The sequence below is a fragment of the Sapajus apella genome, unplaced genomic scaffold, assembly GCF_009761245.1.
Source record: "Sapajus apella isolate SASKATOON/1434 unplaced genomic scaffold, GSC_monkey_1.0 scaffold41, whole genome shotgun sequence".
NCBI lineage: Eukaryota > Metazoa > Chordata > Mammalia > Primates > Cebidae > Sapajus > Sapajus apella.
This window is the reverse complement of record NW_022436981.1, coordinates 237644-265482: the sequence shown is the minus strand read 5'-3', so window position 1 is coordinate 265482 and position 27839 is coordinate 237644. Positions and strand designations below refer to the sequence as shown.

The 27839-nt window shown below is 51.0% G+C and overlaps 2 protein-coding genes across 2 annotated transcripts in view; one reads left to right on the top strand and one right to left on the bottom strand.

The window, feature by feature from the left end:
- Positions 1-291: 291 nt before the first annotated feature.
- On the bottom strand, positions 292-27364 carry LOC116565686 (uncharacterized protein 114841037). The gene is made up of 2 exons (XM_032299391.1): positions 27152-27364; positions 292-789 (listed from the first exon to the last, which is right to left on the bottom strand). Exons 1-2 carry the CDS (start codon positions 27344-27346, stop codon positions 460-462), a joined length of 525 nt encoding a protein of 174 aa, XP_032155282.1. The 5' UTR covers positions 27347-27364; the 3' UTR covers positions 292-459.
- Positions 27321-27839, top strand: part of CUNH6orf132 (chromosome unknown C6orf132 homolog) — a 43149-nt gene continuing 42630 nt past the window's right edge. Inside the window, exon 1 of the mRNA XM_032299390.1 lies at positions 27321-27489. Coding sequence (XP_032155281.1) covers positions 27345-27489 — 145 coding nt within the window. The 5' untranslated portion in view covers positions 27321-27344. The remainder of the gene's footprint in view (positions 27490-27839) is intronic.

The window sequence follows — 27839 nt, the reverse complement described above, 5'->3', positions numbered from 1 at the left end:
CGGCCTCCCAAAGTACAGGCATGAGCCACCACACCCAGCCTCTCCTCCTTATTTTTGGAGGGGTCCAAACCTGGCCCATGGGGAGGCTGGAGCCAGGATTGGCTTTGCTTGGGACTCAAGCACTGGAGCAGGGCTGAGTTTACTTTGGGGGTTAAGGAGCCGAGAATCAAGTACTTCCAAGTCTTCAGAAACTCTGAACATAACCTTACTCTACAACATCCCCATGGCCTCAGTTTACCAACCCACAGCCACCCATTCAGATCCTAGGGAAGAAAGGACAAACTTTAACTGCTGCTGAGAAGAGAGACCTCCCTTTATCGTTGTTGATAGGTGGGCGTAGCACAGCTGCCTTGGCCCGAATACAGGTCGCTCCTCCTGCAGTGAGCAGCCTTTCCCCTTGAGAACCTGAGGTCACAGGGGTGAGGGTGCAGGGGGGGGGGGCTTCTGGTTGGCTCAGGCCTAGGAGCGCCACAAGACCAAGTTGGCAGGAGGCACATCAAAGCGCTTGCGGGTGTGGTCTGTGTCCCGGCGGTACAGGTAGCCACAGGTCGGCTTCTGCAAGGTGTAGAAGGGGTTCAGGGAGTTGGAGTACTGGGAGGTGTAGAAATTGAACCTGAGCTTGTCTGGGCTCTGCCCCTGAGAGTCCACCACCACTGGCACATAGGCTGCCGCCAGAGACTGCTCGCGGTCCTGCGTCCACGCCCGGGACAGGGGCGGGTGTGGAGCCTTCACCCTTTTGCATGACGGTGTCTTCGGCCCATGACTGGGTACAGAGGGTTGCTGTGATTCCTGGGAGTGGGGAAAGAAGGAGAGAGCTGAGGCATTGGACACTGGGACTTCAACTGCTATGCCAGGGCAGGAGGAAGGAGAAGGAGCCACAGCTCAGAAGCCCCCAGAGCCACTCAGGAGCACTGCAGTGCTGGCTGTGGAGCCAGGGACCTCCAGAGCAGGGGAGAGCCATCAAGGTCCCCTGACCTGGCCCCTGCTGCTGCAGAACTCTGCCTACCTACCAGAGGCAACTGTCAGCTCCCAGAGACTAGGAACCTGGGGATTGGCTTCAGTCCCTCCCACCCTCTTCCCCCGCATCCGGTCCATCTGTCCTTGTCCTTCCCATGGCTTCCGTGTGGTCCTCCTTTCCCTCTTCTCTGCGGCAGCTCCGTCAGGCCTTCGCCCTCTCTCTTCTGCGGGGGCCCCTCCAGCTTTCCCTCCACCAGGGGTTCCTATGTCCCACCCTCCTGCTTGGTCACGCTGTGCTTCACACTCACACCAGAATAAGCCTTACTGTATTTGCGGCCAGATCGCTTGGCTGTCCCCCTCAAGGCATCTTTTGTGCTCTACTGCCTAGAAAATAAGCCTAGGCCGGGCGCAGTGGCTCATGCCTGTAATCCCCAGCACTTTGGGATGCCAAGGCGGGTGGATCACCTAAGGTCAGAAGTTCGAGACCAGCCTGGCCAACATGGTGAAACTCCGTCTCTACTAAAAATACAAAAATTAGCCGGGTGTGGTGGTGGGTGCCTGCAATCCCACCTACTGGGGAGGCTAAAGCAGGAGAATTGCTTGAACCTGGGAGGCGGAGGTTGTGGTGAGCCAAGATGGTGTCATTGTACTCCAGCCTGGGCAACAAGAGCAAAACTCTAAAAGAAAAAAAAGAAAAGAAAAAGGTGACATTTTGGGCTGGATGATAGAAAAAAAAAAAAGAAATAGCCAGGCACAGTGGGTCACACCTGTAATCTCGGCACTTTGGGAGGCCTAGGTGGGTGGATCATGGCGTTCAAGACCAGCCTGGCCAAGATGGTGAAACCCTGTCTCTACTAAAAATACAAAAATTAGCCAGGCTTGGTGTCCGGTGTCTGTAATTCCTGCTACTCGGGAGGCTGAGGCAGAGAATTGCTTGAACCCAGGAGGTAGAGGTTGCAGTGAGGCGAGATCACACCATTGCACTCCAGCCTGGGTGACAGAGTGAGACTCCACCTCAAAAACAACATAAAAAGAACATGGCTTCCACTCTCCAGTGCCTCCATCCCTCCACCCACCCTGCATTCCAGCTGCACAGTCTGCCTCTCGTTCCCTGCTCGCATCTGACACTTCCAGAGCCTATCCCTCGGCTCAGGTGTTTCCCAGCCTTGCCTGCCCTCCCTCCTGTTCACTAGGGACATTCTGTCTTTCCCATTAGAGCTTCAGCTCCTTAAGGACATTGGTCTCATACCCTTACCCTTGACATAACAGCCTGCAAAATCCTATTTCCTCTTTTATTCTAGACGAACGCATTTAGAGAAAGCTCAATAAATGTTGGTTCAGTGGAACTGAATTCTAGTAAGGGGTAGCTCACCTTCCAGCCAGCCAGCCCATTCTATTTTAGAACGTATCTCATTGTATCTCATTGTTACCAAATTCGTCTCCTACTCACCCACACCTACTTCGTCCTAACCACCGATCTTGGTTGATTACCTATTGCGGTCTACCACTCTGTAGGAGGTCCCCATTACCACTTTCAGGACATCACAGTAACATTGATTTATTCCTGTCACTACCCTTCCTGTGACCAAGCTATCCTGCACACCTTCAAATCCCCACACCATGTTGCAGGTTCCAGCTGTGCATTTTACTAGGGACTGTCCTTGCGGTGATGGTACCACCAAAGGATGGGGCGTCTGTAGGCAACCATCCATCCTGCGTGTGTGCCAGCTGGCTCTGTGCTAGTCCTCCAGGCTTCAGCTGTCTGGGAAACCCATTTTCTCTCCCCCAGCCTCGTAGCCCTCCAGCCTCCAGGCACTGAGAGCACCCCTAGCTACAGGGTTAGTGGAAGCTGAGCCCCTGCCCTCTTTTTTTTTCTTGAGACCAAGTCTCACTTTGTTGCCCAAGCTAGAGTGCAATGGCATGATCTTGGCTCTCTGCAACCTCTGCCTCCTGGGCTCAAGCAATTCTCATGCCTCAGCCTCCCGAGTAGCAGGGACTACGAGGTATGTGCCACCACACCAGCTAATTTTGTATTTTTAGTAGAGATGGGATTTCACCTTAGTGCCCAGGCTGGTCTCAAACTCCTGACCTCAGGTGATCCACCCACCCCTCGGCCACCCAAAAAGTGTTGGGATTACAGGTAAGAGCCACCCGGCCCCCCTTAACAAAAGAACTCCTGTGCTCAAGTTATTATGTAGTTCCTTTTTTTTTTTTGAGATGGAGTCTCGCCCTTGTTGCCCAGACTGGAGTGCAGTGGCCCAATCTTGGCTCACTGCAACCTCTGCCTCCTTGGTTCAAGCGATTCTCCTGCCTCAGTCTCCCGAGTAGCTGGGATTACAGGCATGCGCCACCACACCCAACTAATGTTTTTGTATTTTTAGTGGAGATGGGGTTTCTCCATGTTGGTCAGGCTGGTCTCAAACTCCCTACCTCAGGTGATCCACCCACCTCGGCCTCCCAAAATGCTGATATTACAGGCATGAGCCACCACACCTGGCATGATGAGTTCCTTTGCATATAATTTACAAACTATCTGCCCAGCCCAAACTTATCCAGGGCTTTCCTCCAAAGCAGGCTTTGTTCCTATTGGTTCCTACCCAGGTATATACGTGCCCTCAGTTTTGCAAATTTGCAGTTTTCAAAATTCTTCTGATTCTTCCAAGTTCAGCAGCAGACTTAAAACCTTCTCCGGGAACCCCTGAAGCCTCCTGCAGCCCCTGCCCCATCTTGTCCTCTTCTGTGCCTTCCAGGCCCCTCTCAGGGTGTGCTCCTTTGCTGGAGGGACCTAGGTGAGTCAGGCCATACACATTTTGAAGTCATTATTTGGAGTCCTACAGGTGCACTAAGACCACTTTCTTTAGTCTTGTCTCCTCTTAGTCCTTACGTTGTCCTTTGCTAAAGTCCCAACAGGATGTAACGGCTCCCAGCAGTCAGGACTGCGTCCTATGCATCTCTTTGTCCCTAGAGCCTACCCCAGTGCTGGTGCACAGCCACAAGAAAGGAGCAAGTGTTCGACCGCCTTCCCAGGCTCTTCCAGGCTCAGCCCCGGGCACAGGGGCGTATAGGCAGAGGGGCGAGCACTGGTGATGAGCTGTAGTGGTCATCAAAGATTGTTTTCCAGCCAGGTGCAGTGCATCACGCCTGTCATCCCAATACTTTGAGAGGCTGACGTGTGAGAATTATTTGAGGCCCGGAGCTCAAGACCAGCCTGGGCAACATACGGAGACATTATCTCTATTAAAAAATTTAAAATTGGCAGGGCGTGGTGGCTCACATCTACTACAGGTGGCTCACGCCTATTACTTTGGGAGGCCAAGGCAGGCAGATCACCTGAGGAGTTTGAGACCAGCCTGGCCAAGTTGGGGACACCCTGTCTCTACTAAAAATACAAACATTAGCTGGGCATGGGGGTGGGCACCTGTAATCCCAGCTACTCAGGAGGCTGAGGCAGGAGAATCGCTTGAACTCAGGAGGTGGAGATTTCAGTAAGCTGAGATTGTGCCACTGCACTCCAGTCTGGGCAACGAGTGAAACTCCGCCACAAAAAAAAAAAATAATAATAAAAATTAATTAATTAATTAATTAAAAATTAGCCAGGCATGGTGGCATGCACCTATGGTCCTAGCCACTTGGGAGGCTGAGGCAGGAGGATGGCTCAAACCCAGGAGGTCGAGGCTGCAGTGAGCCGTGATCATACCACTGGAGTACAGCCTGAGTGACAGAGCGTGACCCCGTCTCAAAAAAAAACAAAAGATTGGCCGGGCGCAGTGTCTCACATCTGTGATCCCAGCACTTTGGGAGGCCAAGGCGGGTAGATCACAAGGTCAAGAGATCAAGACCATCCTGGCCAACATGGTGAAACCCCTTCTTTACTAAAAATACAAAAATTAGCTGGGCGTGGTGGCACATGCCTGTAGTCCCAGCTACTCAGGAGGCTGAGGCAGGAGAATTGCTTGAACTCAGGGGCGGAGGTTGTAGTGAGCCGAGATAGTACCACCACATTCCAGCCTGGCAACAGAGGGAGACTCTGTCTCAAAAACAAACAAAACCCAAAAGAGTGTTTTCCACTTCAGTTTCTGAACACCACACCAAACTGTCAGTGGATTACCTCTTCTAATCCTCACATTAACCCTTTGAGGAAGGTGTTACTATTATTAGCCCCACTTTTTTTTGTTTTTGAGTTGGAGTCTCGCTTTGTCACCCAGGCTGGAGTGCGGTGGCGTGATCTCAGCAATAGCTGGCACCACAGGCACAGGCCCCCATCCCTGGCTAAGTTTTTGTATTTTTAGTAGAGACAGGGTTTCACCGTGTTAGCCAACAAGGTGATCTCCATCTCCTAACCTTGTGATCCGTCCGCCTCAGCCTCCCAAAATGCTGGGATTACAGGTGTGAGCCACCGTGCCCCGCCTATTAGCCCCACTTATCACTGAAAAAAACTGAAGAGGTCAGTCACATGTCCAAGGTCAAGAGCAAGGCTGGGATTTGAACCCAGGTCTTTCCACACCCTGTGCTCCATGACCTGTCTTGTGCCCACTGCTCTGTGAGAGCCGGGCCTGCCAGAGGCCTGTTCATCTTTGATTTCTTTTTTCTTTTCCCTTTTTTTTTTCTTAAAAAAGTAAAGACGGGGTTTCACCATGTTGGTCAGGCTGGTCTTGAATTTCCAACCTCAGGTGATCCTTCTGCCTTGGCCTCCAAAGTGCTTGGATTACAGGCGTGAGCCACCACGCCCAGCCCCTTTTTTTTTTTTCTTTTTTTTTTTTTTTTTTTTTTTTTGAGACGGAATTTCACTCTTGTTACCCAGGCTGGAGTACAGTGGAACGATCTCGGCTCACCGCGACCTCCGCCTCCTGGATTCAAGCAATTCTCCTGCCTCAGCCTCCCGAGTAGCTGGGAGTACAGGTGCACGCCACCATGCCCAGCTAATTTTTGTATTTTTAGTAGAGACGGGGTTTCACCATGTTGACCAGGATGGTCTCGATCTCTTGACCTTGTGATCCACCCGCCTCGGCCTCCCAAAGTGCTGGGATTATAGGCGTGAGCCACCGCTCCTAGCCGAGTTCAGGCTGGTCTTAAACTCCCGACCTCAGGTGATCCGCCGGCCTTGGCCTCCAAAGTGCTTGGATTACAGGCATGAGCCACCACACCCAGCTTTTTTTTTTTTTTTTTTTTTTTTTTTTTTTTTTGGGACAGAGTCTTGCTCTGTTGCCCAGGCTGGAGTTCAGTGGTGCAATCTTTGCTTACTGCAACCTCTGCCTCCCAGGTTCAAGTGATTCTTCTGCTTCAGCCTCCTGAGTAGTTGGGATTACAGGCACCTGCCACCATGCCCAGCTAATTTTTGTATTTTTACTACAGACAGGGTTTTCCCATGTTGGCCAGGCTGGTCTCAAACTCCTGACCTCAGATAATCTGCCTGCTTCAGCCTCCCAAAGTGCTGGGATTATAGGTGTGAGCCACCGCGCCCAGTCACTTCTTCAATTTCTTTCTGCCCTCTTTCCATCAACTCACTGAGCTCTTGTCAGGTGTGCTGGGCGGCAGGTGATTAACCAAGGCTGCCGGGTCTAGCTCCCAGCTCACTGGAGGGCGGGGCAGCCAGATTTCCCAGTCTGGCAAGAACATGGTGGGGTTTTGACTGCTGGACTTGGCTTCTGGGTTCCTGGACCCTGCATGGACAGAACAACACACAGGGAACTGTGAGGTCTACCCCATAAATCACCATCTCTTAGCAGAGCTGAGGATAGGACTTGAGTTGCTTCATTCATTCATTCGCAGCCATTCCTGAGCACCTCTTGGATGCCAGGCTCTTGGTGTGAAGGTGACAAAGATGCCACACATGAGCCCAAGAGGGTGGACGAGTATGGTGGCTCAGCTTCAGTACCTCTGGACTCTTTGGACTGGAGCATCTTTGTGGGGGGATTGTCCTGTGTCTTGCAGAATTACAGCTCTAATCACCAGATACTAGTAGCACCCCCTCACAGTTGTGACAACAAAAATGTCTCCATTCAGGCCGAGCGCGGTGGCTGACACCTGTAATCCCAGCACTTTGGGAGGCCGAGGTGGGCAGATCACAAGGTCGGGAGTTCGAGACTAGCCTGATCAACATGGCAAAAACCCATCTTTACTAAAAATACAAAACTTAGCTGGACGTGGTGGTGCGCGCACCTGTAATCCCAACTACTCAAGAGGCTGAGGTAGGAGAATCGCTTGAACCCAGGAGGCAGAGGTTGCAGTGAGCTGAGATTGCACCATTGCCCTCCAACCTGGGTGACAGAGCAAGCGAGACTCCGTCTCAAAAAAAAAGTCTCCAGTCATTGCTCAGCGTCCCCTTAGGGCAGAGACAATGTGACAGTGCTATAGGCCCATGACAATCTCTTTATCCTCAGTAGAGGCTGATATCCTGGCCCAGAGAATGTTCCCTTTCCTGGGCTACAAGAAGTGGCTTAGGTTTCTTCCTGTTAAGGATGAGTCTGGGCTGGGTGCAGTTGCTCACACCTGTAATCCCAGTACTTTGGGAGGCCAAGACGGGCGGATCACAAGGTCAGGAGTTCAAGACAAGCCTGAGCAATATGGTAAAACCCCATCTCTAAGAAAATTATTTCATAAAAATACGAAAATTTTTTGGGCATGGTGGCATGCGCCTGTAGTCCCAGCTACTCAGGAGGCTGAGGCAGGAGAATTGCTTGAACCCAGGAGGCGGAGGTTGCAGTGAGCCGAGATCGCGCCATTGCACTCCAGCCTGGGTAACATGAGTGAAACTCCGTCTCAAAAAAAAAAAAAAAAAAAAAAAAACAGAATTAATCTGAGCATGTGGATTTTGTCCTCCTGACACCACAGAAGGGCCATGAAGATGAGGGAGCTGCAGAGACCCCACCCCCATCCCTGCTCCGCACTAACTCTTAAGTCTCAGGGCTGCATCAGCCTCCTGGCCATCTTGGGCTTATGGGGCTGGGGCCAGGGGTGACAGAGGCAGGCGCTTTCAGAATGGCTGGGGAACTAAAGAGAGCCCACAGATGGAAGGGTGGCACTCTTTACCCACAGGATTGAGGAACTGCCAAATGTCAGGTATTAGCCACTCAGCTCTGCAAAAGCTCAAAAGAGCCATTTGAGATGTTACCATTTTTCAGATAAGGAGACTGAGGATCAGAGGCATCTAAGCCTTTGTCTAAGTTCACACAGTTTGTGGGGTAGCATGCAAGTACCTTGCAGAAGTTCCACGATTGGTGAGCGTGGGAACCAGGATTCAAACTCTCTCCTCCCTCTCTGCCCCAGCCCAGGCCCTGGCTTGGGCCCACCTGCCCTGGGTCCACACCGCAGCTGAGTTTAGGATTCTGCTGCTGCAACATACAGGACTCTGGTGGCAGCAGGGGTAGGAGACAGCCAGGGCCCTGGAACATCCAGGGATGAAGGCCTCACAAAAGCTGGGGCAGAGACAGTCCAGGGACAGAGATGAAGAGGAGGAGAGGAGGAAGGAGGGAGGAGGGGGGAGGAGGAGGAGGAGGAGGAGGAGGAGGAAGGGAAGGAAGAGGGAAGCTAGGCAGCACTTGCCTTGCCCTGCCCTTTCTAGTGGTGAAGCCAGCCTCCAAGTGACTAACCTCATTTGGCTGAGACACCCCATTACCTCCCCGGGGCCTAGCACACCCAGCTCTGGTGGCAGGTGAGGTCTGACTGCATACGTTCCAGGTTAACATCAGGTTTCTTTTAACTGGCTGCTCTTTGCTCACGTGCTCCTTGTCAAGTGTGCTGGGTGTGCACACACCGTGTATGTGACTGTAGATTACTGGTTCTCAGCCAGGGGTGATTCTTCCCTCAGAGGATATTTGGCATGTTTAGAGACATTCTGGGTTGTCACACAGTATGGGGTGGGTGCCAGTGGCATCCAGCGGGTAGGAGCCAGGGAGGCTGCTACGTATCCTGCAATGCATAGCCCCCGAAACAAAGAATCATCAGTGCCCAATGTCAAAAGCGCCAAGGTTGAGAAACCCTGGTTTAGAGGTTTCAGGAAGAAGCCCCACCTCCCCTATCCACTTCTGTCACTTCCATTCCTCCAGGGGTGTTGAAGTTACAGGGCAAGTAGAGAGTCTCTCCAGCCCCTCCCCTCCCTTCAGAATCCTATGACCCTATTTTCATTTGGGCTCTAAGCTAGAGCCAAAAGAAGGAATTTGGATAGAATTATCCCTCCATGGGCCAGCGTGGTGGCTCATGCCTATAATCCTAGCACTTTGGGAGGCTGAGGCGGGAGGATTGCTTAAGGCCAAGAGTTCAAGACCAACCTGGCCAACATAGTGAGACCCCATCTCTATTTAAAAAAAAAAAAAAAAAAAAGCCGGGCACCGTGGCTCAAGCCTGTATTCCCAGCACTTTGGGAGGCCGAGGCGGGTGGATCACGAGGTCAAGAGATCGAGACCATCCTGGTCAACATGGTGAAACCCCGTCTCTACTAAAAATACGAAAAATTAGCTGGGCATGGTGGTGCCTGCCTGTAATCCCAGCTACTCAGGAGGCTGAGGCAGGAGAATTGCCTGAACCCAGGAGGCGGAGGTTGCGGTGAGCCAAGATCGCGCCATTGCACTCCAGCCTGGGCAACAAGAGTGAAACTCCGTCTCAAAAAAAAAAAAAAAAAAAAAAAAAAAACAGCCAGTACTGTGCCTCACGCCTGTAATCCCAGAACATTGGCTGAGGCGGGCAGATCACTTGAGCCCCGGAGTTTGAAACCAGCCTCGGCAACATAGCAAAACCTCGTCTCCACTTCAAATACAAAAATTAGCTGGGTGTGGTTGTGCATGCCTGTAATCCCAGCTATTCACGAGACTGAGGCAGAAAAATCTCTTGAACTTGGAAGGAAGAGGTTGCAGTGAGTTGAGATCATACTACTGCATTCCAGCCTGGGTGACAGAGTGAGACCTTGTCTCAAAAAAAGAGAACTATCTCTTTATGACCCCCATCCCCGCAGGCAGACCCCACAAAGGACCTTTAGATGTACAGTACACATATATTAATACGTACACGTATACTAATATGAGTTTGTCCATTATGCCAGGGTTTAGAGTGGGGAGGTGCATGACTCAAGAGTGGGGCTTTCTGAGTAGGGCAAGACGATCACATCTGTCATATTACTACAGGTTTTCTAGGAAGGCAACCCATCCTCTCAAATCCTCCAGGGCCACAGGCACAGGGCCTTGCCTGGCAAGAAATTCTACCAGCAGCCTCCTCACTCTGGGGGACGGCCTTGTGCCTTATTGAAATGCAAATAGCACTTGGGCGTGGCAGCTGGTGAAGGTCCCCAGGGGTGCCTGGTGTTGTGGAACCTGGCTTGGCTTTGGCGTTTGAAGGTATGAGCTCAGGGCCTGACCCTGCCCTTACAGGTCAGACGAACTTGGGCAAGTTGCTAAGCTGAGCCTCTTTGAGCTTTGGTGGCCTCATCAAAACAATGGGAATAATAAGGCTATCTACTTCACCAGCTTGTTGTGGGGTGCCATGAGTGCGGGGGACAGGAAAGGCACAGTGCAAACAGTCATTGTGATCAGCCTCTTGGGCAGTTACACTGATGTTTCACACACTTATCTGAATCTACAGGAGAGCACGTTTTCCTGATGGGGAGCACAGAGGCTTTGAAGGGGGTGGTTAGGGAGGCTGGGGGTAGGCCTCAGCTTCCTCGTGTGGCTGGGTAGCATGAGGGCCTGAAGCCAGCTACCCCAGTTCAAATTCCAGCTCCCTGCAGGGCCCAGTGGCTCATACCTGTAATCTCACTGGGAAGCTGAGGTGGAAGGATTGCTTGAGCTCATGAGTTTGAGACCAGCCTGGGCAACAGGGAGAGACCTTATCTCTATTTTATAATAAAGTAAAAAAAAACAAAAAAAAAAAAAAACAAATGACCAAGCATGGTGGCTCACGCCTGTAATCTCAGCACTTTGGGAGACCGAGGCAGGAGGATCACTTGAGGTCAGGAGTTTGAGACCAGCCTGGTCAACATGGTGAAACCCTGGCTCTACTAAAAATACAAAAACATTAGCCAGGCATGGTGCCATGTACCTGTAATCCCAGCTACTTGGGAGGTTGGGAGGCTGAGGTGGGAGAATTGTTTGAACACGGGAGGCGGAGATTGCAGTGAGCCGAGACTGTGCCACTGTACTCTAGCCTAGGCAACAAAGCAAGACTCGGTCTCAAAAAAAAAAAAAAAAAAAAAAGAAATTCCAGCCCCCTGACTCACTAGCTGCCTGATCCTTAGGTAAATTATAATCTCTGTACTTCAGTTTTCCCAAGTATAATAACAAGAGCTGTACCTCATAGGGTTAATGAGGACTTAATGAGCTACTCCATGTAAAGTGCCTAGACCTCTTAATCACTCCAAGTTAAGCTACGATGATTACTTATCTCAAGTTTGCCTTGGACATGGGGTAACACGAACCAAACAGTCCAGGACACATTTTGCAGCAGTGAAGGGGCAGAGGAAGCAAGATGGATGGTGTCCTGTTCCCTCTCTCCATCTCCCCAGGGAGACAGCAGAGGGCCCACAGCTGGGGAGTACAAGACAGGCAGCAGCACCAGCACCCAACTAAGCCTTTTGTAAGAGGACCCAGCTCCCAGCCACGCAGGTGAGGCTGGCTGGGGCCTTCATGCTCCTTCCTGCCAATCAGGCTTCTGTGACCCCGGCTGCCCTTCCCCAGCTCTGTGATATTATCCCACCTTGCACATCCTGGACCAGGGCCTTTCTTGATGGTCAGATGGAACTTCTGGTGGTCGGGGGGACTTTTGGTAGGATATTGAGAGTGCCAAGGTGGGGAGAACATGTATGGGGCAGGGAGCATTGTGACACCTCTTTATGACATAATTCCTTCTGTCTTCCCAAGGAGACATGAGGCCAGGGCTGGGGAATGACATTTCAGGACCTGGAAGTGTCTTTTTTTTTTTTTTTTAAAGATGGGTTTCACCATGTTGGTCAGGCTGGTCTTGAACTCCCGACCTTAGATGATCTGCCCACCTTGGCCTCCAAAGTGCTTGAATTACAGGCGTGAGTTGCCACTCCCAGCCTTGGAAGTGTCTTTTAACCTTGACACTGAACCACTATGCTATTCTGTCTTCCCACAAACCCATAGAACCCTAAAACTATGGGCAGGAGGTGAATGGAGAGAGATCATCCTAATTATCCAGATGCCTCCAGAAGATGTAATATCCCTCCATGCCCCAACATCACTGTCAGGAAGACAATGTACCCTGGCAACTCTTCATTCATTCTGTCTGTCTATCTATCTATCTATCTATCTATCTATCTATCTATCTATCATCATCTGCCTATCATCTGTCTATCATCTATCAATCATCTAACATCTACCTGCCTTCCAAATTACAGAGATGAGTGGATGAATGAATGGTTGGGTCGACAGAGGAGTGGGAGGGTGGATAGACAAGTGGATGGACTGGGTTGGCAGATACATGGCAGATGGGCCAACCCTTGTGATTGGAGCCCTGCTTATCTCCCTAGCCTCATCCCTCTTTTCTTTTTAAGAGACTGGGTCTTGCTATGGTGCCCAGGCTGGAGTGCAGTGGCTATTCACAGGCGTGATCCCACTACTGATCAACACGGGAGTTTTGACCTGGTCCATTTACCACCTGGGCTGGTTCACCCCTCCTTAGGCAACTTGGTGGTCCCTGCTCCCGGGAGGTCACCATACTGATGCTGAACTTAGTGAGGACACCTGATCAGCACAACACACTACAGCCCAGAAATCCTGGGCTCAAGCGATCCTCCCACCTCAGCCTCCCAAGTAGCTGGGACTACAGGCATGCGCCACCACGCCTGGCACCTCATCTCTTGCTATCTTTCCCTCACTCTCTATGCAGTAGCTAGTTTCTTAAATGTGCTCCACTCTCTCCCCCCTGAGCCTTTGCATATGCCATTCCTTCTCATGGACTGCTTTGAACAGGGGTTTAGGAGATGAAGGATGCATGAACAGGTGGATAGACAGATGGCTGAATAGGAGTGACCGTGGGTGAGTGGAGGGATGGATGGTCAGTAAATGGACAGAAAGTGATGGTGTGGTATAGAGGATTGCAGGCCCAGGAGTTAGACTGCCTGAGGTTGAAGCCTGGCTCTACCATTTTACTAGTCTGTAACTTTGGGCAAATTAATCAACCTCTCTCTGCTTCTGTTTTCTCATCTGTAAAATGGGTAAAGTCCCTAGCTAACAGAGTTGGGCAAAGCACTTAGGACAGTGCCTGGCACAGAGTCAGCACTGAGTAAACATCAGCTATGATTATGAGTGGGTGGGTAATTGGATTGATGGGTGGGTGGCTGAATGGGCTGTTCTGTCCCCATCTTCAAAAATCAGCTCCCCTGGCCGGGCATAGTGGTTTGTGCCTGTAATCTCAGCACTTTGGGAGGCCAAGGCGGGTGGATCATGAGGTCAGGAGTTCAAGACCAGCCTGGCCAACATGGTGAAACTCTGTCTCTACTAAAAATACAAAAAATTAGCTGGGTGTGGTGGCAGATATCTGTAATCCCAGCTACTGAGGAGGCTGAAGCAGAGAATTGCTTGAACCTGGGAGGTGGAGGTTGCAGTGAGCCGAGATCACATTACTGCACTCCAGCCTGAGCGACAGAGCAAGACTATCTCAAAAAATGCAAAAAAGTCAGCCAGGCACAGTGGCTCACACCTGTAATCCCAGCACTTTGGGAGGCCGAGGTGAGTGGATCACCTGAGGTCGGGAGTTTGAGACCAGCCTGGCCAACATGGAGAAACCCCATCTCTAATAAAAATACAAAACTAGTCGGGCATGGTGGCGCATGCCTGTAGTCCCAGCTACTCGGGAGGCTGAGGCAAGAGAATCACTTAAACCTGGGAGATGGAGGTTGTGGTGAGCCAAGATCGTACCACTGCACTCCAGCCTGGGCAACAAGAGCAAAACTCTGTCTCAAAAAAAAAAAAAAAAAAAAAATCAGCTTCCCCACCTCCTCATGTCCTAACTCCCCAATACCACACTTGGCAGGCAGCTCCCAGGGGTAGCGTCAGAAATCCCACATGTAGGAGTGGCACGGGCTTCTCCCTGGGGTGAGGGAGAGAGGTAGATTGGGTGCCTTCCTGCCACACCAGCTTGGGCTGGGCCCAGAATTATTTGTTTTCTTCCTGGCTTTGAGTTGACACTGACAAGATGGACTTTGAGGCCGAAGGCAGACTGGAAATTGGGGTGTTGATGACTTGTGTGCTGTGCCTAGATCTCACACCCTGATGGTAATGACCCCTAATTTCTAAGGAGGCTGGGAGGGACCAGGAGAGAAGGAGCAGCAGCAGCAATTGTGGCTTCCCCTGCCAGAGCCTCTGACTGGCAATCTCCAGGAGCTCTGGGGAGGGCGGGGTCTTGTTTGGAAGGGAAACTGGGGACATGGCCTTCTGGGCAGAGTGGCCAGCATCTCTGGATCTGGATCTGGGGGAAAATGGCCTGAAGGATCTATTGAGAGGGAGGCCAGGGGGCTGGGTGTGGGTTTGGGGGAGGAGGGAGCCACGGCTTAGCACATATTATACTTTGTCTCAGCCAAAGTCGGGTGAGGTGCTGGGCTGATAATCAGGAGAACTGAGTGACCTGAGACAAGTCCTGTTCCCTCTCCAGGCTGTGTCTTATGTGCATCATGAGGACACTGGGTCCCTCCACCTTGGATACTTGATATCCAACATGGGGAGAACTTGTGAGGGCAGGAGGCATTGACATTTGATGGTAGGCCCCTGCCAGCAGTGTGCCCAGCCCAAGCCTTGTCACCCTCACTGTGGGGACCGCACGAGGAGGCAGTGGCTGGAAAGATCGCCTTTAGGAAGTCCTGGCCAGATGAGCCACGTCTGCCTTATTTCATTTGTTTTTTGTTGTTTTGTTGCTGTTTTGAGACAGAGTCTTGCTCTGTCGCCAGGGCTGAAGTGCAATGGCGTGATCTTGGCTCACTACAACCTCCACCTCCTGGGTTCTAGCTATTCTCCTGCCTCAGCCTTCTGAGTAGCTGGGATTACAGGTGCCCACCACCATGCTCAGCTAATTTTTGTATTTTTAGTAGACACAGGGTTTCACCATGTTGGCCAGGCTGGTCTCGAACTCCTGACCTAAGGTGATCCACCCGCCTTGGCCTCCCAAAGTGCTGGGATTACAGGTATGAACCACTGATCCTGGCCTTATTTCATTTGTAAATTGCATAATGGTTAAGATCATGACCTCCAGACCCACTCTGCCTGGGTTTCAAATCCCAGCTCTGCCACTTCTCAGCAGTGTGACTTGCACAAATTACTTAACCTCTCTGTGTCTCAATTCCTAATCTGCAAAATGGGGATGATAATAGAATTTACCTTGAAGCCTTATAAGGACTTTGTGAGCTTAGAGCAGTGCCTACTACCTGGTAGATGCTGTGATTTATGTTATAACTTCTAAACCTTGATAACTTCTGATTCAGTCTTGCCTCCTGGAGCACCTCCTTCTCTGACTTTCCTGCCATCTACAGGGATGACCTCATTTTATGCATCATCAAAGTCCCTGGAAGGTAAGGGCTATGGCCCATACCCAAGGTGCTGAGTGGGTATTTGGGAAGAAAGAGGAGCGTCATGGAGACTCAGGGCTAACTTGGAGCACAGAAGGATCTTCTAACCACCCTCACACCTGACACACAGCTTCCTCTTCTCCTGCCTTCTCTGCTCTTGAAGTGCAGGTTAATGGTTTTAAGTGTCCTGCTACTGCCTTGCTCTAAGGAGGCCTGGTTATCTGGACATTCTCCCCACTCCTCCTTACCTGCCGTATGATTTGGACAAATTACTTAACCTCTCTGATCTTTACTTGTTTTTCCTTTGTTGGACCTTAAGTACACAGGGCTGAGTTATTCATACTCCTTGCTTAGCAATACATTATCATCACTGGTCTTCCTCTCTTTCTGTGTTAATTTTTCCCCTTATCTCCATCCTCCAACCACACTTCCCACCCACCCCAGCCAAAGGCAACCAACTGAATGTGCTTAATAAGTATCTTCTTGTTAATATGTGATATTGCAAAAAAAAAAAAAAAATATATATATATATATATATATTTTTTTTTTTTTTTTTGAAGGGGGTTTATTTTTGTTACCCAGGCTGGAGTGCAATGGCGCGATCTCGGCTCACCGCAACCTTCGCCTCCTGGGTTCAGGCAATTCTCCTGCCTCAACCTCCTGAGTAGCTGGGATTACAGGCACACGCCACCATGCCCAGCTAATGTTTTGTATTTTTAGTAGAGACGGGGTTTCACCATGTTGACCAGGATGGTCTCGATCTCTTGACCTCGTGATCCACCCGCCTCGGCCTCCCAAAGTGCTGAGATTACAGGCTTGAGCCACCGCGCCCGGCATATTGTTGTTTTAAATGCAGGCAGTTTTCATTTGCCTAAGTGGTATTGTGTGTTTTGGGCCTCATTTTGTCGTTTACCTGTGGGACTCTCTGCTGTTGGTGAGACCCTCTGTGCTGCCAGTGAGCACCTCCATCCTTGCTTCTAGCTGCTGTGTCGTCCTCCATGGAGTGCACCCACCCCCTTTTATCTCTGTATGCCCCTGGATACAAACCCCCAGCTGCCTCCAGTTCCCCATCTGCACAAACAACACTTCAATGACATCACATCCATGTCCCCTTCTGGACCTGGGTGAAAGATTCTTTGAGGCATATTTCTCAGAGTGGAATGGATTGTTCATGGAGTCTGAGTAAGCATCATTTGAAGTTTTCTTTTCTCCATCCATAAAATGAACATATGGGACCAGGCGCGGTGGCTCACACCTATAATCCTAGCATTTTGGGAGGCCAAGGTTGGTGGATCACTTGAGGCCAGGAGTTCAAGACCAGCCTGGCCAACATGGCAAAACCCCATCTCTGCTAAAAAATACAAAAATTAACTGGGTGTGGTGGCACACACCTGTAGTCTCAGCTACTCGGGAGGCTGAGGCAGGAGAATTGCTTGAACCCAGGAGGCGGAGGTTGCAGTGAGTTGAGATCGTGCCACTGCACTCCAGCCTGGGCAATAGAGCGAGACTCCATCTAAAAAAAAAAAAAATCCATACGTAATTCTGACATTCTAGCTAGACCATCTTCATAGTTCTGTTTCCCTCCAACCCCTGATCATTCACAAATAGACATTTATGGTCATAATCTACAAAGAATTTTAATTTTGTTTTATCTTTGCTTTCTGCACTTAATCCATTTTGAAAAATGTAGACACATGCACTTGTGCACACACACATTATTTCAGATTATGGGATGTGTTTTACCATGGGATTTTTTTTTTTTTTTTTTTTTTTTTTTTTTTTTTGAGGCGCTGTTTCGCTCTTGTTGCCCAGGCTGGCGTGCAATGGTGAGATCTCGGCTCACGGCAACCTCCGACTCCTGGGTTCAAGTTATTCTGATGCCTCAGTCGCTAGAGTAGCTGGGATTACAGGCATGCACCAGGCCTGGCTAATTTTGTATTTTTAGTAAAAATGGGGTTTCACCATGTTTTCCAGGATGGTCTCGATCTCTTGACCTTGAGATCTGCCCGCCTTGGCCTCCCAAAGTGCTGTGATTACAGGCATGAGCCACCATGCCCCCAGCTTATCACGGGATGTTTTTATCTGGCCTGCAAGGTGACCTTGTAGACACCTCCCCCACCCTGTCTCCCAGGTCTCAGTGGAATTTTCCTCCTTGAGTTTCTTTGTTGAATAGACACTGCTCTCCTGCAGCCTCTCATGGTCTCTGTTGTGTTTTTGCTGTTCTCTGTTTAGCATGTCCAGGCCCAAAGCAGGGTAGGGAAGTGGGAGGGAGCACACAGGTACTGAGTACCTATGATGAGCCGGACCTTCTGCCAAGCGCCTTAACCCACTCTCTCATTGAATCTTGTAACAACCGTGTGTTTTACAGATGAACCAACTGAGACTCAGAGAAGTGGTAACTCTGCAAGTTCACACCTTTGAGAAGTAGCAGAGACAGCTTCAGCCCTAGTCTGCAGCCAAGGATCTTCCCCACAGTATCATAATCCCATCAAAGAGCCCATGGATGAAAAGGAAGTCTCTTCCCAGCAACCTGGGAACAACCAGGGCTGACCTCAGATCCCTACACCCTCAGGTGCCAGCTACACGAGAATCTCCAAGCCCCCTCTCAGGATGTGTAAAAGTCTAGCCATCCAGAGACCCTCAGCCTAACACCCTCTCCTTGAATCCAGCCAGCCCAGAGGAAAGCAGAGGTAGCCGGGACTGAAGTCCACCCTCCCCTGAAGGCCTAAAGGAACAGCCTCAGGAGCTGGTCTGGGATAAGTTGTCTCCTGATCAGAAACAAAAGGCCCAACAGAATGATCCACATCCCTTCATTCTCTGGGATTTGAGAGGAATTCTGATTCAGCCTCTGAAGAGCTAGCAGCAGAGACCCAGGGTGGGGAGGAAGGTGACTCTCGGGAGGTTTCGGCCTCCCCTTCCTTACTCAAGAGTCCGTTCTGCTGGGTGCGGTGGCTCACGCCTGTAATCCCAGCACTTTGGGAGGACGAGGTGGGTGGATCATGAGGTCAGGAGTGCAAGACCAGCCTAGCCAAGATAGTGAAACCCCGTCTCTACAAAAAATACAAAACTTAGCCAGGCGTGGTGGTGGGTACCTGTAATCCCAGCTACTCGAGAGGCTAAGGCAGAAAACTGCTTGAACCCAGGGGGTGTAGGGTGCAGTAAGCTGAGATCGCACCACTGCACTCCAGCCTGGGCAACAGAGCGAGACTCCGTCTCAAAAAAAAAAAGAGTCCACTCTCCCAGTCTGGAGCCCTTGGCATTGTGGGAGGAAAGACTACAGGCTTGACAAAACCTGATTGGGTCTCTGGGGAGACTGCAACTACTGGTCCCCAATCCCACCTCACATTCCAGAGCTGTCCAGTAAAGTCAGCTCTCAGGAGGTGACTGAGTAATCGCTGAGCAGAAATATAATGATAGGATGGGGCTTTTGTCTGTTTCAAGGGGAGCCTGTTATTTGGCTGCTTCTGTTCCTGGGGGACAGGTGTGAGGTGTGGTTATTAGATGACAAAGTGGAGGCTGAGCATCAACAGTACAGAGTGCTGAGCTGGACAGAGGATGAGGCCCTGCCCCTGCCCCAGGGAGCTCAGCTTCAAAAGCTGCCAGGCTAATGGGATGAAACTGGTGACTTTGCCGGGGCTGCTTCCTGCAGAACCCAGACCTTCTAGAGACTCCTCCTCCTGCCCCTGTGGACAAGCCCAGGAGGGGACAATGTTACTGCTCTCATGCTAGACCAAGAAACTGACTCAGAAGATTTCCCCCTATGTACCAAGCCCTTTCTTTCTTTTCTTTTCCTTTTATTTTTTTTGAGATGGAGTCTTACTCTGTCACCTGGGCTGGAGTGCAATGTGCAATCACGGCTCGCTGCAAACTCCCCCTCCCAGGTTCAAGCAAATCTCCTGCCTCAGCTTCCTGAGTAGTTGGGATTACAGGTGCATGCCACCACACCTGGCTAATTTGTGTATTCTTTGTAGAGATGGAGTTTCACCATGTTGGCCAGGCTGGTCTTGAACTCCTGACCTCAGGTAATCTACCCGCTTCAGCCTCCCAAAAAGTACTGGGATTCTAGGTGTGAGCCACTGCGCTCAGCCTCTTTCTTTTTTGAAATGGAGTCTCACTCTGTTACCCAAGCTGGAGAGCAGTTGTGTGATCTCAGCTTACTACAACCTCTGCCTCCTGGGTTCAAGCAATTATTGTGCCTCAGCCTCCCAAGTAGCTCGGATTACAGGGATGTTCCACTATGCCCAGATAGTTTTTTTTATTTTTAGTAGAGATGGAGTTTTGCCATGTTGGTCAGGCTGGTCTCAAGCTCTTGACCTCCACCCATCTTCGCCTCCCAAAGGTCCTGAGCCACTATACCCCACCACCATTCCTTTCTTCCTAGGAAATGTCCCACAAACTAACAACTCTGCTCTGTTTTCAACACCAGCACACACATCCTGGCCCCTGTCCCCTCCTGCTTATATCAATTAATCAATTGGCTAATTAACTCATCAATTAGCCCCTCAGCCTACATGCTCTCCTTCCTATCCATCATCCATCCAGCCGTTAGATGAACATCCTTAAAACACAGCTGTTACTACTCACCCTTGCCTGCTCAGAATGCATAGAGCTTTGTGGTAGCCACTGACTTTAGGGCAGAGCTTCTCCAAGCTTACCATGCACCTGAATCCTGTGGGGACCTTGTTAAAACACAGATTTTCTGCTGGGTAGTTCATCGGCTCACTGAATCTCAAAATGACCTCAATAGCCCATTTTACAGATGAACAAGCTGAGGCTCAGAGAGGTTGCCTAAGGCCTGGGATAGAGCACTAGATTCTGCATTTCTTTTTGTTCGTTTTTGAGATAGTCTCGCTCTGTCACAGAGGCTGGAGTGCAGTGGTGCAATCTCTGCTCACTGCAACCTCCGCCCCCCCGGCTCAAGCAATTTTCCTGCCTCAGCCTCCCAAGTAGCTGGGATTACAGGTGCCCACCATCATGCCTGGCTCATTTTTGTATTTTTAGTAGAGATGGGATTTCACCATGTTAGCCAGGCTAGTCTCAAACTCCTGACCTCAAATGATCCACCCACCTTGGCCTCCCAAATTGCCGAGATTATAGGCATGAGCCACAGCCCCATGGCCAGGATTCTGCACGATCCTAGGTGATACAGACGTCATTGGTTCATGGACCACATTGAGTAGCTAGGCTCAAACCAAACTCTCCTGCCTAGTTAATTTTTCTTTTTTATTTATTTATTTTTTTTTTTGAGATGGAGTCTCGCTCTATTGCCAGGCTGGAGTGCAGTGGCACCATCTCTGCTCACTGCAACCTCCACCTCCCAGGTTCAAGCAATTCTTCTGCCTCAGCCTCCCAAGTAGCTGGGGTTACAAGCGCAAGCCACCACGCCCAGCTAATTTTTGTATTTTTAGTAGAGTCGGAGTTTCACCATGTTGGCGAGGATGGTCTCGATCTCTTGATCTTGTGATCAGCCCGCTTTGGCCTCCCAAAGTGCTGGGATTACAGGCATGAGCCCCCGCGCCCAGCCTTTTCCTTTGATTTTAAATAGGAAACACATTTACATGGTGTGAAACATTTTAAAGGCATTCAGTGGAACACCCTCCCAACCCTACCCACCCGATTTGCTCAGTTCCCCCGACTTCCACCCGGAGTAACCACTTTTATTAGTTTTTTTAATGTAACTTTCTGAGGTTCCTCTGTGCCAAAAGAAACAAATAACATCATACGTACTCTGCCTACCTCCTGCGCTTGACAAATGGTGGCACACCACACACACTGTTTATCAGTTCATCTTAGAGATAACTGGACGCAGGCAGCAGCTAGCTGACTCACTTATATTTAGGGTTGCATTATTATTCCAGTGTGTGGATAGGATGTGCCATAGTTTGTTTTTGTTTTTGTTTTTTAATTTTTTTTTCAAGACAGTCTTTCACCATGTTGGTCAGGCTGGTCTTGAACTCCCGACCTCAGGTGATCTGCCCGCCTTGGCCTCCAAAGTGCTTGGATAATAGGTGTGAGCCACTACGCCCGGCCTGTTTGTTTATTTATTCATTTATTCTTAAGAGGGGGTCTCATTCTCACCCAGGCTGAAGGTCAGCGGCGTGAGCTAGGCTCACAGCAACCTCTGCCTCCTGGGCTCAAAGGATTCTCCCACCTTAATCTCCCAAGTAGCTGGGACCACAGGCATGTGCTACCACACCTGGCTAATTTTTTTGTATTTTTGATAGATGGGTTTTTGCCATGTTGGCCACACTGGCCTCAAACTCCTGGCCTCAAGTGATTGGCCCACCTCGGCCTTCCAAAGTTCTGGGCGCACAGGCATGAGCCACAGCGCCCAGACGGCTATAGCTTATTTAACCATTCACCTCTTTTTTTTTTTTTTTTCAAGACAGGGTTTCACCATGTTGGTCAGGCTGGTCTTGAACTCCCGACCTCAGGTAATCCACCTGCCTTGGCCTCCAAAGTGCTTGGATTACAGGCATGAGCCACCATGTCCGGCCAACCGTTCACCTCTTGGTGGACATTTGGTTGTTCCCCATTTTTCCAGCTGGCCTTTTTAAGCCTTCCACACCTTGGCCAGACTTGCCGTGATCTCCCTCCCACGGGGTAATTCCTAGCTCCCCCCTCTTCAGCCCCTTCAGAGACCTCCTGCCTTCCCTCCCCAGACCCTGCAGACCCCCAATGCTCTGTGCCTCCACCATCCTCATTTCCTTCCTCCTCTTTTACCTTCCCATTGCCCAGCTCTCTGCAGGTCACTGTCTGTCTCCACAAACAGACTACAGCAACCTGGACTCAAGAACCATGTCTTTAATTTTTCTGGCTCTTTCACAGCCCAATGTGGGGCACACAGTGGCTCTCAAGAATATTAGTTATAGGCCAGACACAGCGGCTCACACCTATAATTCCAGCACTTTCAGAGGCCGAGCCTCTCAAAAAGAATACTAGTTATACAGTAGAAGTTGCAAATAAATGGAGCCATTTGGCTGTCAAAGTGCCTTACACCTGTAATCCTAGCACTTTGGGAGGCTGAAGTGGGTGGATCACTTGAGGTCAGGAGTTCAAAACAAGCCTGGCCAATGAAACCCCATGTCTACTAAAAATACGTTAATTAGGCAGGTGTGGTGGTATGCGCCTGTAGTCCCAGATACTTGAGAGACTGAGGCAGGAGACTCACTTAAGCCTGGGACGCAGAGGTTGCAGTGAGCTGAGATCACACCACTGCACTCTAGCCTGGGTGACAGAGCATGACTCCATCTCAAAACAACAAACAAGCAAACAAACGGAGCCGCTTTTTGGTGACTCCACACTGAGGCTGGTTCTGGGTATAAGCACCCAGGAGTTACCCAGGGTGGCAGGGACCTCATGCCTCAAAGTTCTCCAAGAAAGAAGCCACTGTCTTGTGCCCAAGTGTCTGGAGCACTCAAGTGGGTTGTGATAAGGTCCAGGGTGTAAGAGGGCATCTGGGGGTTCCCTTGTGCCCTTCTGGCATGGGTGGTTGGAGGAAACATGATGTGGAGACAGGAGGGTGCAGGGACGGGTGGCATTGGCATATGTGCATGCCCTGCAATAGGCTCTTCTCTTCTCTTTTGACATCCTTGTCATCTTTCATGGACCAGTTCAAGCCTCAGTTCTTCCAAGCAGCCTTCCTGGACTACTCCAGCCGGTGCTGACCACCCTTCCTCTGAATTCTTCCTGTGTGTTCTAGTGACAGCAGTCGCCGTTCTGAAGTTAGCTACCCAGGGCCTGCCACCTCCAATCATATAAGCCTTGTCTTCTTGATGAGACCCCAGATCTTCTGTGGTAGAAATAAAACTCACAATTTTTTTTTTTTTTTTTTAAGATGGAGTCTTGCTCTCTGTCACCCAGGCTGCAGTAGTTCGATCTGGGCTCGCTCCAACCTCCGCCGCCCAGGTTCAAGCGATTCTCCTGCCTCAATCTCCCTAGTAGCGGGGACTGCAGGCATGTGCCACCAGGCCCGGCTAATTTTTTTTTTTTTTTTTTTTTTTTTAAGATGGGGTTTCGGCCGGGTGCGGTGGCTCAAGCCTGTAATCCCAGCACTTTGGGAGGCCGAGGCAGGTGGATCACGAGGTCAAGAGATCGAGACCATCCTGGTCAACATGGTGAAACCCTGTCTCTACTAAAAATACAAAAAATTAGCTGAGCATGGTGGCGCGTGCCTGTAATCCCAGCTACTCAGGAGGCTGAGGCAGGAGAATTGCCTGAACCCAGGAGGCGGAGGTTGCGGTGAGCCGAGATCGTGCCATTGCACTCCAGCCTGGGTAACATGAGTGAAACTCCCTCTCAATTTTTTTATCTTTTGTTTTTTTTGAGACAGAATTTCACTCTTGTTGCCCAGGTTGGAGTGCAGTGGTGCGTTCTTGGCTTATGGCAACCTCCACCTCCCGGGTTCAAGTGATTCTCCTGCCTCAGCCTCCCCAGTAGCTGGGATTACAGGCATGTGTCACCACACCTAGCTAATTTTGTATTTTTAGTAAAGACGGGGTTTCACCATGTTGGCCAGGATGTTCTCGCTCTCCTGACCTTGTGATCCGCCCACCTCGACCTCCCAAAGTGCTGGGATTATAGGTCTGAGCAACCGCACCCAGCCAAGACTCATAATTATCTTATACTCACATGTCCCCCAACCACTAGGAGGTGGACCACTAGGAGGTCCTCCAGAAATCCTCCTTGAATGCACAGGAATTGGTTCCAGGAGTGCCACAGTAGTGGGTGGGGTGGGACAGAGTTGATCACAGGTGTGTCTCTAACCAAAACACCTGGCTGGGAAACAGGTGTTTTTAAAAATGGCACTGTTGCCCCTCTCCATCTCTCCTCTCCCACCACCACATCTGTTCTTCAGACTTCTTCATCTGGTACCTGGAAAACAGTGACCTCACAGCCACAAGCCCTGAAGGCCTGGCTTACCTTGTCCATTGAAGCCAAAGCAAGTCAGGGGACTTTTCAGAAATGTCAATGTCATGAAAAACAAACAAACGAAAGCAGGGGATTGTTAAGCCCGGTATGGTGGCAGGCCTGCAGTTCCAGCTACTGGGGAAGCTGACACCAGAGAGTTGCTTGAGCACAGGAGTTCAAGTCCAGCCTGGGCAACAAAACCAGACCCCCTTCTCTTAAAATAAAGAAAAAACAGGAGACTGTTAAATTAAGAAATTAAGGTGACATGACAAGCAGAGGTAAGGTGTGAATCTCAGTTGGACTGTGGATTGAAAAAACAAACAGGGCTGGGCTCGGTGGCTCATGCCTGTAATCCCAGCACTTTGGGAGGCTGAGGCAGGCAGATCACTAGATCAAAATATCCAGATCATCCTGGCCAACATGGTAAAACCCTGTCTCTACAAAAAATACAAAAATTAGCCTGATATGGTGGCACAGGCCTGTAATCCCAGCTGCTCAGGAGGCTGAGGCAGGAGAATCCCCTGAACCAGGGAGTTGGAGGTTGCAGTGAGCCTAGATTGCCCCACTGTACTCCAGCCTGGTGACAGAGCGAGACTCCGTCAAAAAAAAAGAAAAGAAAAGAAAAGAAAAAAAGCCGGGCCCGGTGGCTCATGCCTGTAATCCCAGCACTTTGGGAGGCTGAGGCAGGCAGATCACCTGAGGTCAGGAGTTCGAGACCAGCCTGACGAATATGATGAAACCTTGTCTTTATTTATTTTTTACTTTTTTATTTTTTATTTTTTCGAGACGGTGTTTCGCTCTTGTTACCCAGGCTGGAGTGCAATGGGGCGATCTCGGCTCACCGCAACCTCCGCCTCCTGGGTTCAAGCAATTCTCCTGCCTCAGCCTCCCGAGTAGCTGGGACTACAGGCACATGCCACCACACCCAGCTAATTTTTGTATTTTTAGTAAAGACGGGGTTTCACCATGTTGACCAGGATGGTCTCGATCTCTTGACCTCGTGATCCACCAGCCTCGGCCTCCCAAAGTGCTGGGATTATAGGTGTGAGCCACCGCGCCCGGCCAAACCTTGTCTTTAAAAAAAAAAAAGAAAAAGAAAAAAGGCTAGGCACAGTGGCTCACGCCTGTAATCCCAGCACTTTGGGAGGCCAAGGTGGGCAGATCACGAGGTCAAGAGATCAAGACTATCCTGGCCAACATGGTGAAACCTCGTCTCTACTAAAAATATAAAATTTAGCCAGGCATATTGGCTCGTGCCTGTAGTAACAGCTACTCAGGAGGCTGAGGCAGGAGAATCGATTGAACCCGGGAGGCCAAGGTGGTAGTGAGCCGAGATTGTGCCACTGCACGCCAGCCTGGTAATAAAGGGAGACTCCATTTCAAAAAATAAAAAGAAAAGAAGAAAGAAGCAGGCTGGGCACAGAGGCTCATGCCTGTAATCCCAGCACTTTTGGAGGGGATCACTTGAGGTCAGGAGTTCGAGATCAACCTGGCCAACATGATGAAACCCTGTCTCTACCAAAAATACAAAAATTAGCTGGGAATGGTGGTGGGTGCCTATAGTCCCAGCTACTCAGGAGGCTGAGGCAGGAGAAATGCTTGAACCCGGGAGGTTGAGATTGCAGTGAGCCAAGATCCCGCCCCTGCACTCCAGCCTGGCAAAAGAGTCAGACCCCGTCTCAAAAAAAAAAAAAAAGAAAAAAGAAACAAAAAAACTAAAATGACATTTGAGGGGATAACTGGGAAATTCTTTTTTTTTTTTTTTTTTTTGATGGAGTTTCACTCCAACGGAAGGCCTAGGCAGGAGAATCGCTTGAACCCAGGAGGCGGAGGTTGCAGTGAGCCAAGATCATGCCACTGCACTCCAACTGGGGCGACAGAGTGAGACTCCGTCTTAAAAAAAAAAAAGAAAAAGGCCGGGCGCGGTGGCTCAAGCCTGTAATCCCAGCACTTTGGGAGGCCGGGGCGGGTGGATCACGAGGTCAAGAGATCGAGACCATCCTGGTCAATATGGTGAAACCCCGTCTCTACTAAAAATACAAAAAAAATTGGCTGGGCATGGTGGCGCGTGCCTGTAATCCCAGCTACCCAGGAGGCTGAGGCAGGAGAATTGCCTGAACCCAGGAGACGGAGGTTGCGGTGAGCCGAGATCGCGCCATTGCACTCCAGCCTGGGTAACAAGAGCGAAAATTCCGTCTCAAAAAAAAAGGAAAAAAAAAAAAAAAAAAAAAAAAAAAGAATGTGATGTACGCAGAATGCCAAGATTTCGTCATCCCACATTCTCTTGGGAGCCCTGTCAATGAGCATGTTTCCACCGTCGTCATTAGATTGGTATACTAGTTTGTCATTTTCTTGCTTTTCCCAGCTTACTTTTCTTATCAGGGCACTTCCTGATGCCCCCCAAAGCCTCAGGCCCCACATTTTTGAAGGCCTATAGGATGCCGTGGCGTGCTTGCTTTGGCCATTCATGTCCCTCGTGTTGGACGCTAGAGCTGTCCCCGAAGTGCGTACACCGACCTGCTCACGAACCGCCTTGAGAGGCAGGGAACTCACCCGCCTCCTTCCCGGGCCCAGGGAGAAGTGGGGTGGAGGAGGCGTGCCGGGAGGGAACCTGGGGAAGGGGGTGGCCCGTCTCCCAGGGTGGGCGTGCGCCAGGCGAGGTCACCAGCCCACCGGGCCGTGCCAACAATGGCCTGTTGTAGAAGGAGGAGAGAAGGAATGCGGCCTGGGGAGTTGGGCGGCGGCGGGGCGGGGCCGGGCCGGGCGGCTGCCTCTTACCTGGCCAGGTAGCTCACATTTCCCGGCGAGCGGCGGCGCCCGCAGCACCTGTCGCCCGGTGCGCGGGCGGGGAGGACGGCGGAGGACCTGGCCTGGTAGGGTCCCCTGGAGAGACCGCGCGGCGTTCAGTCCCGGGCCGGGCAGGGCGACGGAGGCAAGGTTTTTCCCCGGCGCCCGCGCGGGCTGCGGCAGCATGAAAAAGAACCAGACGGTGCAAGGCACCTTCAGCAAACTCTTCGGGAAGAAGCACGCCACCAGCCCCAGCACCTCCCTCTACGCCACCAACCCGCCCTGGATCTTCACCCAAGAGGCCCCGGAGGAGGGGACCAGGGGCTTCGGTGAGTGCGCGGGAGACGCGGGGCGCTGGGGCAGGGCGAGCGGCGCCGTCTCCCGGAGGCGCGGAGGAGAGGGACACGTTGGAACCTGCGGACTGGCCGAGAGCAGCCGCCGGGCGGGGGAGGAGGCGCCGGACCGGGGTGTCTGGGAATGGCCGTGCGGTGAGAGAGGTGGGGGAAAGAGGGCCCCCACGTCTCCACCGGGGGGTAGGAGAACTTTGCCGCCCGCACCTCTGATCCCAGGCCCTCTTCGGAGGTGATCATTTCCCCCGCTTGGCGGATCCTGTGCTTGTGTTGCTGTTCGCGGGAAGGCTTCGGGAGGTTTGCGGTATCTACCCCCACCCCACCCCTAC

What these genes read in the sequence shown, in the direction of transcription:
- LOC116565686 (XM_032299391.1), bottom strand. Translation starts at nt 27,346, where the DNA reads ATGCTGCCGCAGCCCGCGCGGGCGCCGGGGAAAAACCTTGCCTCCGTC. An exon ending in AATGTGAGCTACCTGGCCAG is followed by an intron (nt 790 to 27,151) that starts GTAAGAGGCAGC and finishes CCCCACTCCCAG; the next exon opens with GAATCACAGCAACCCTCTGT.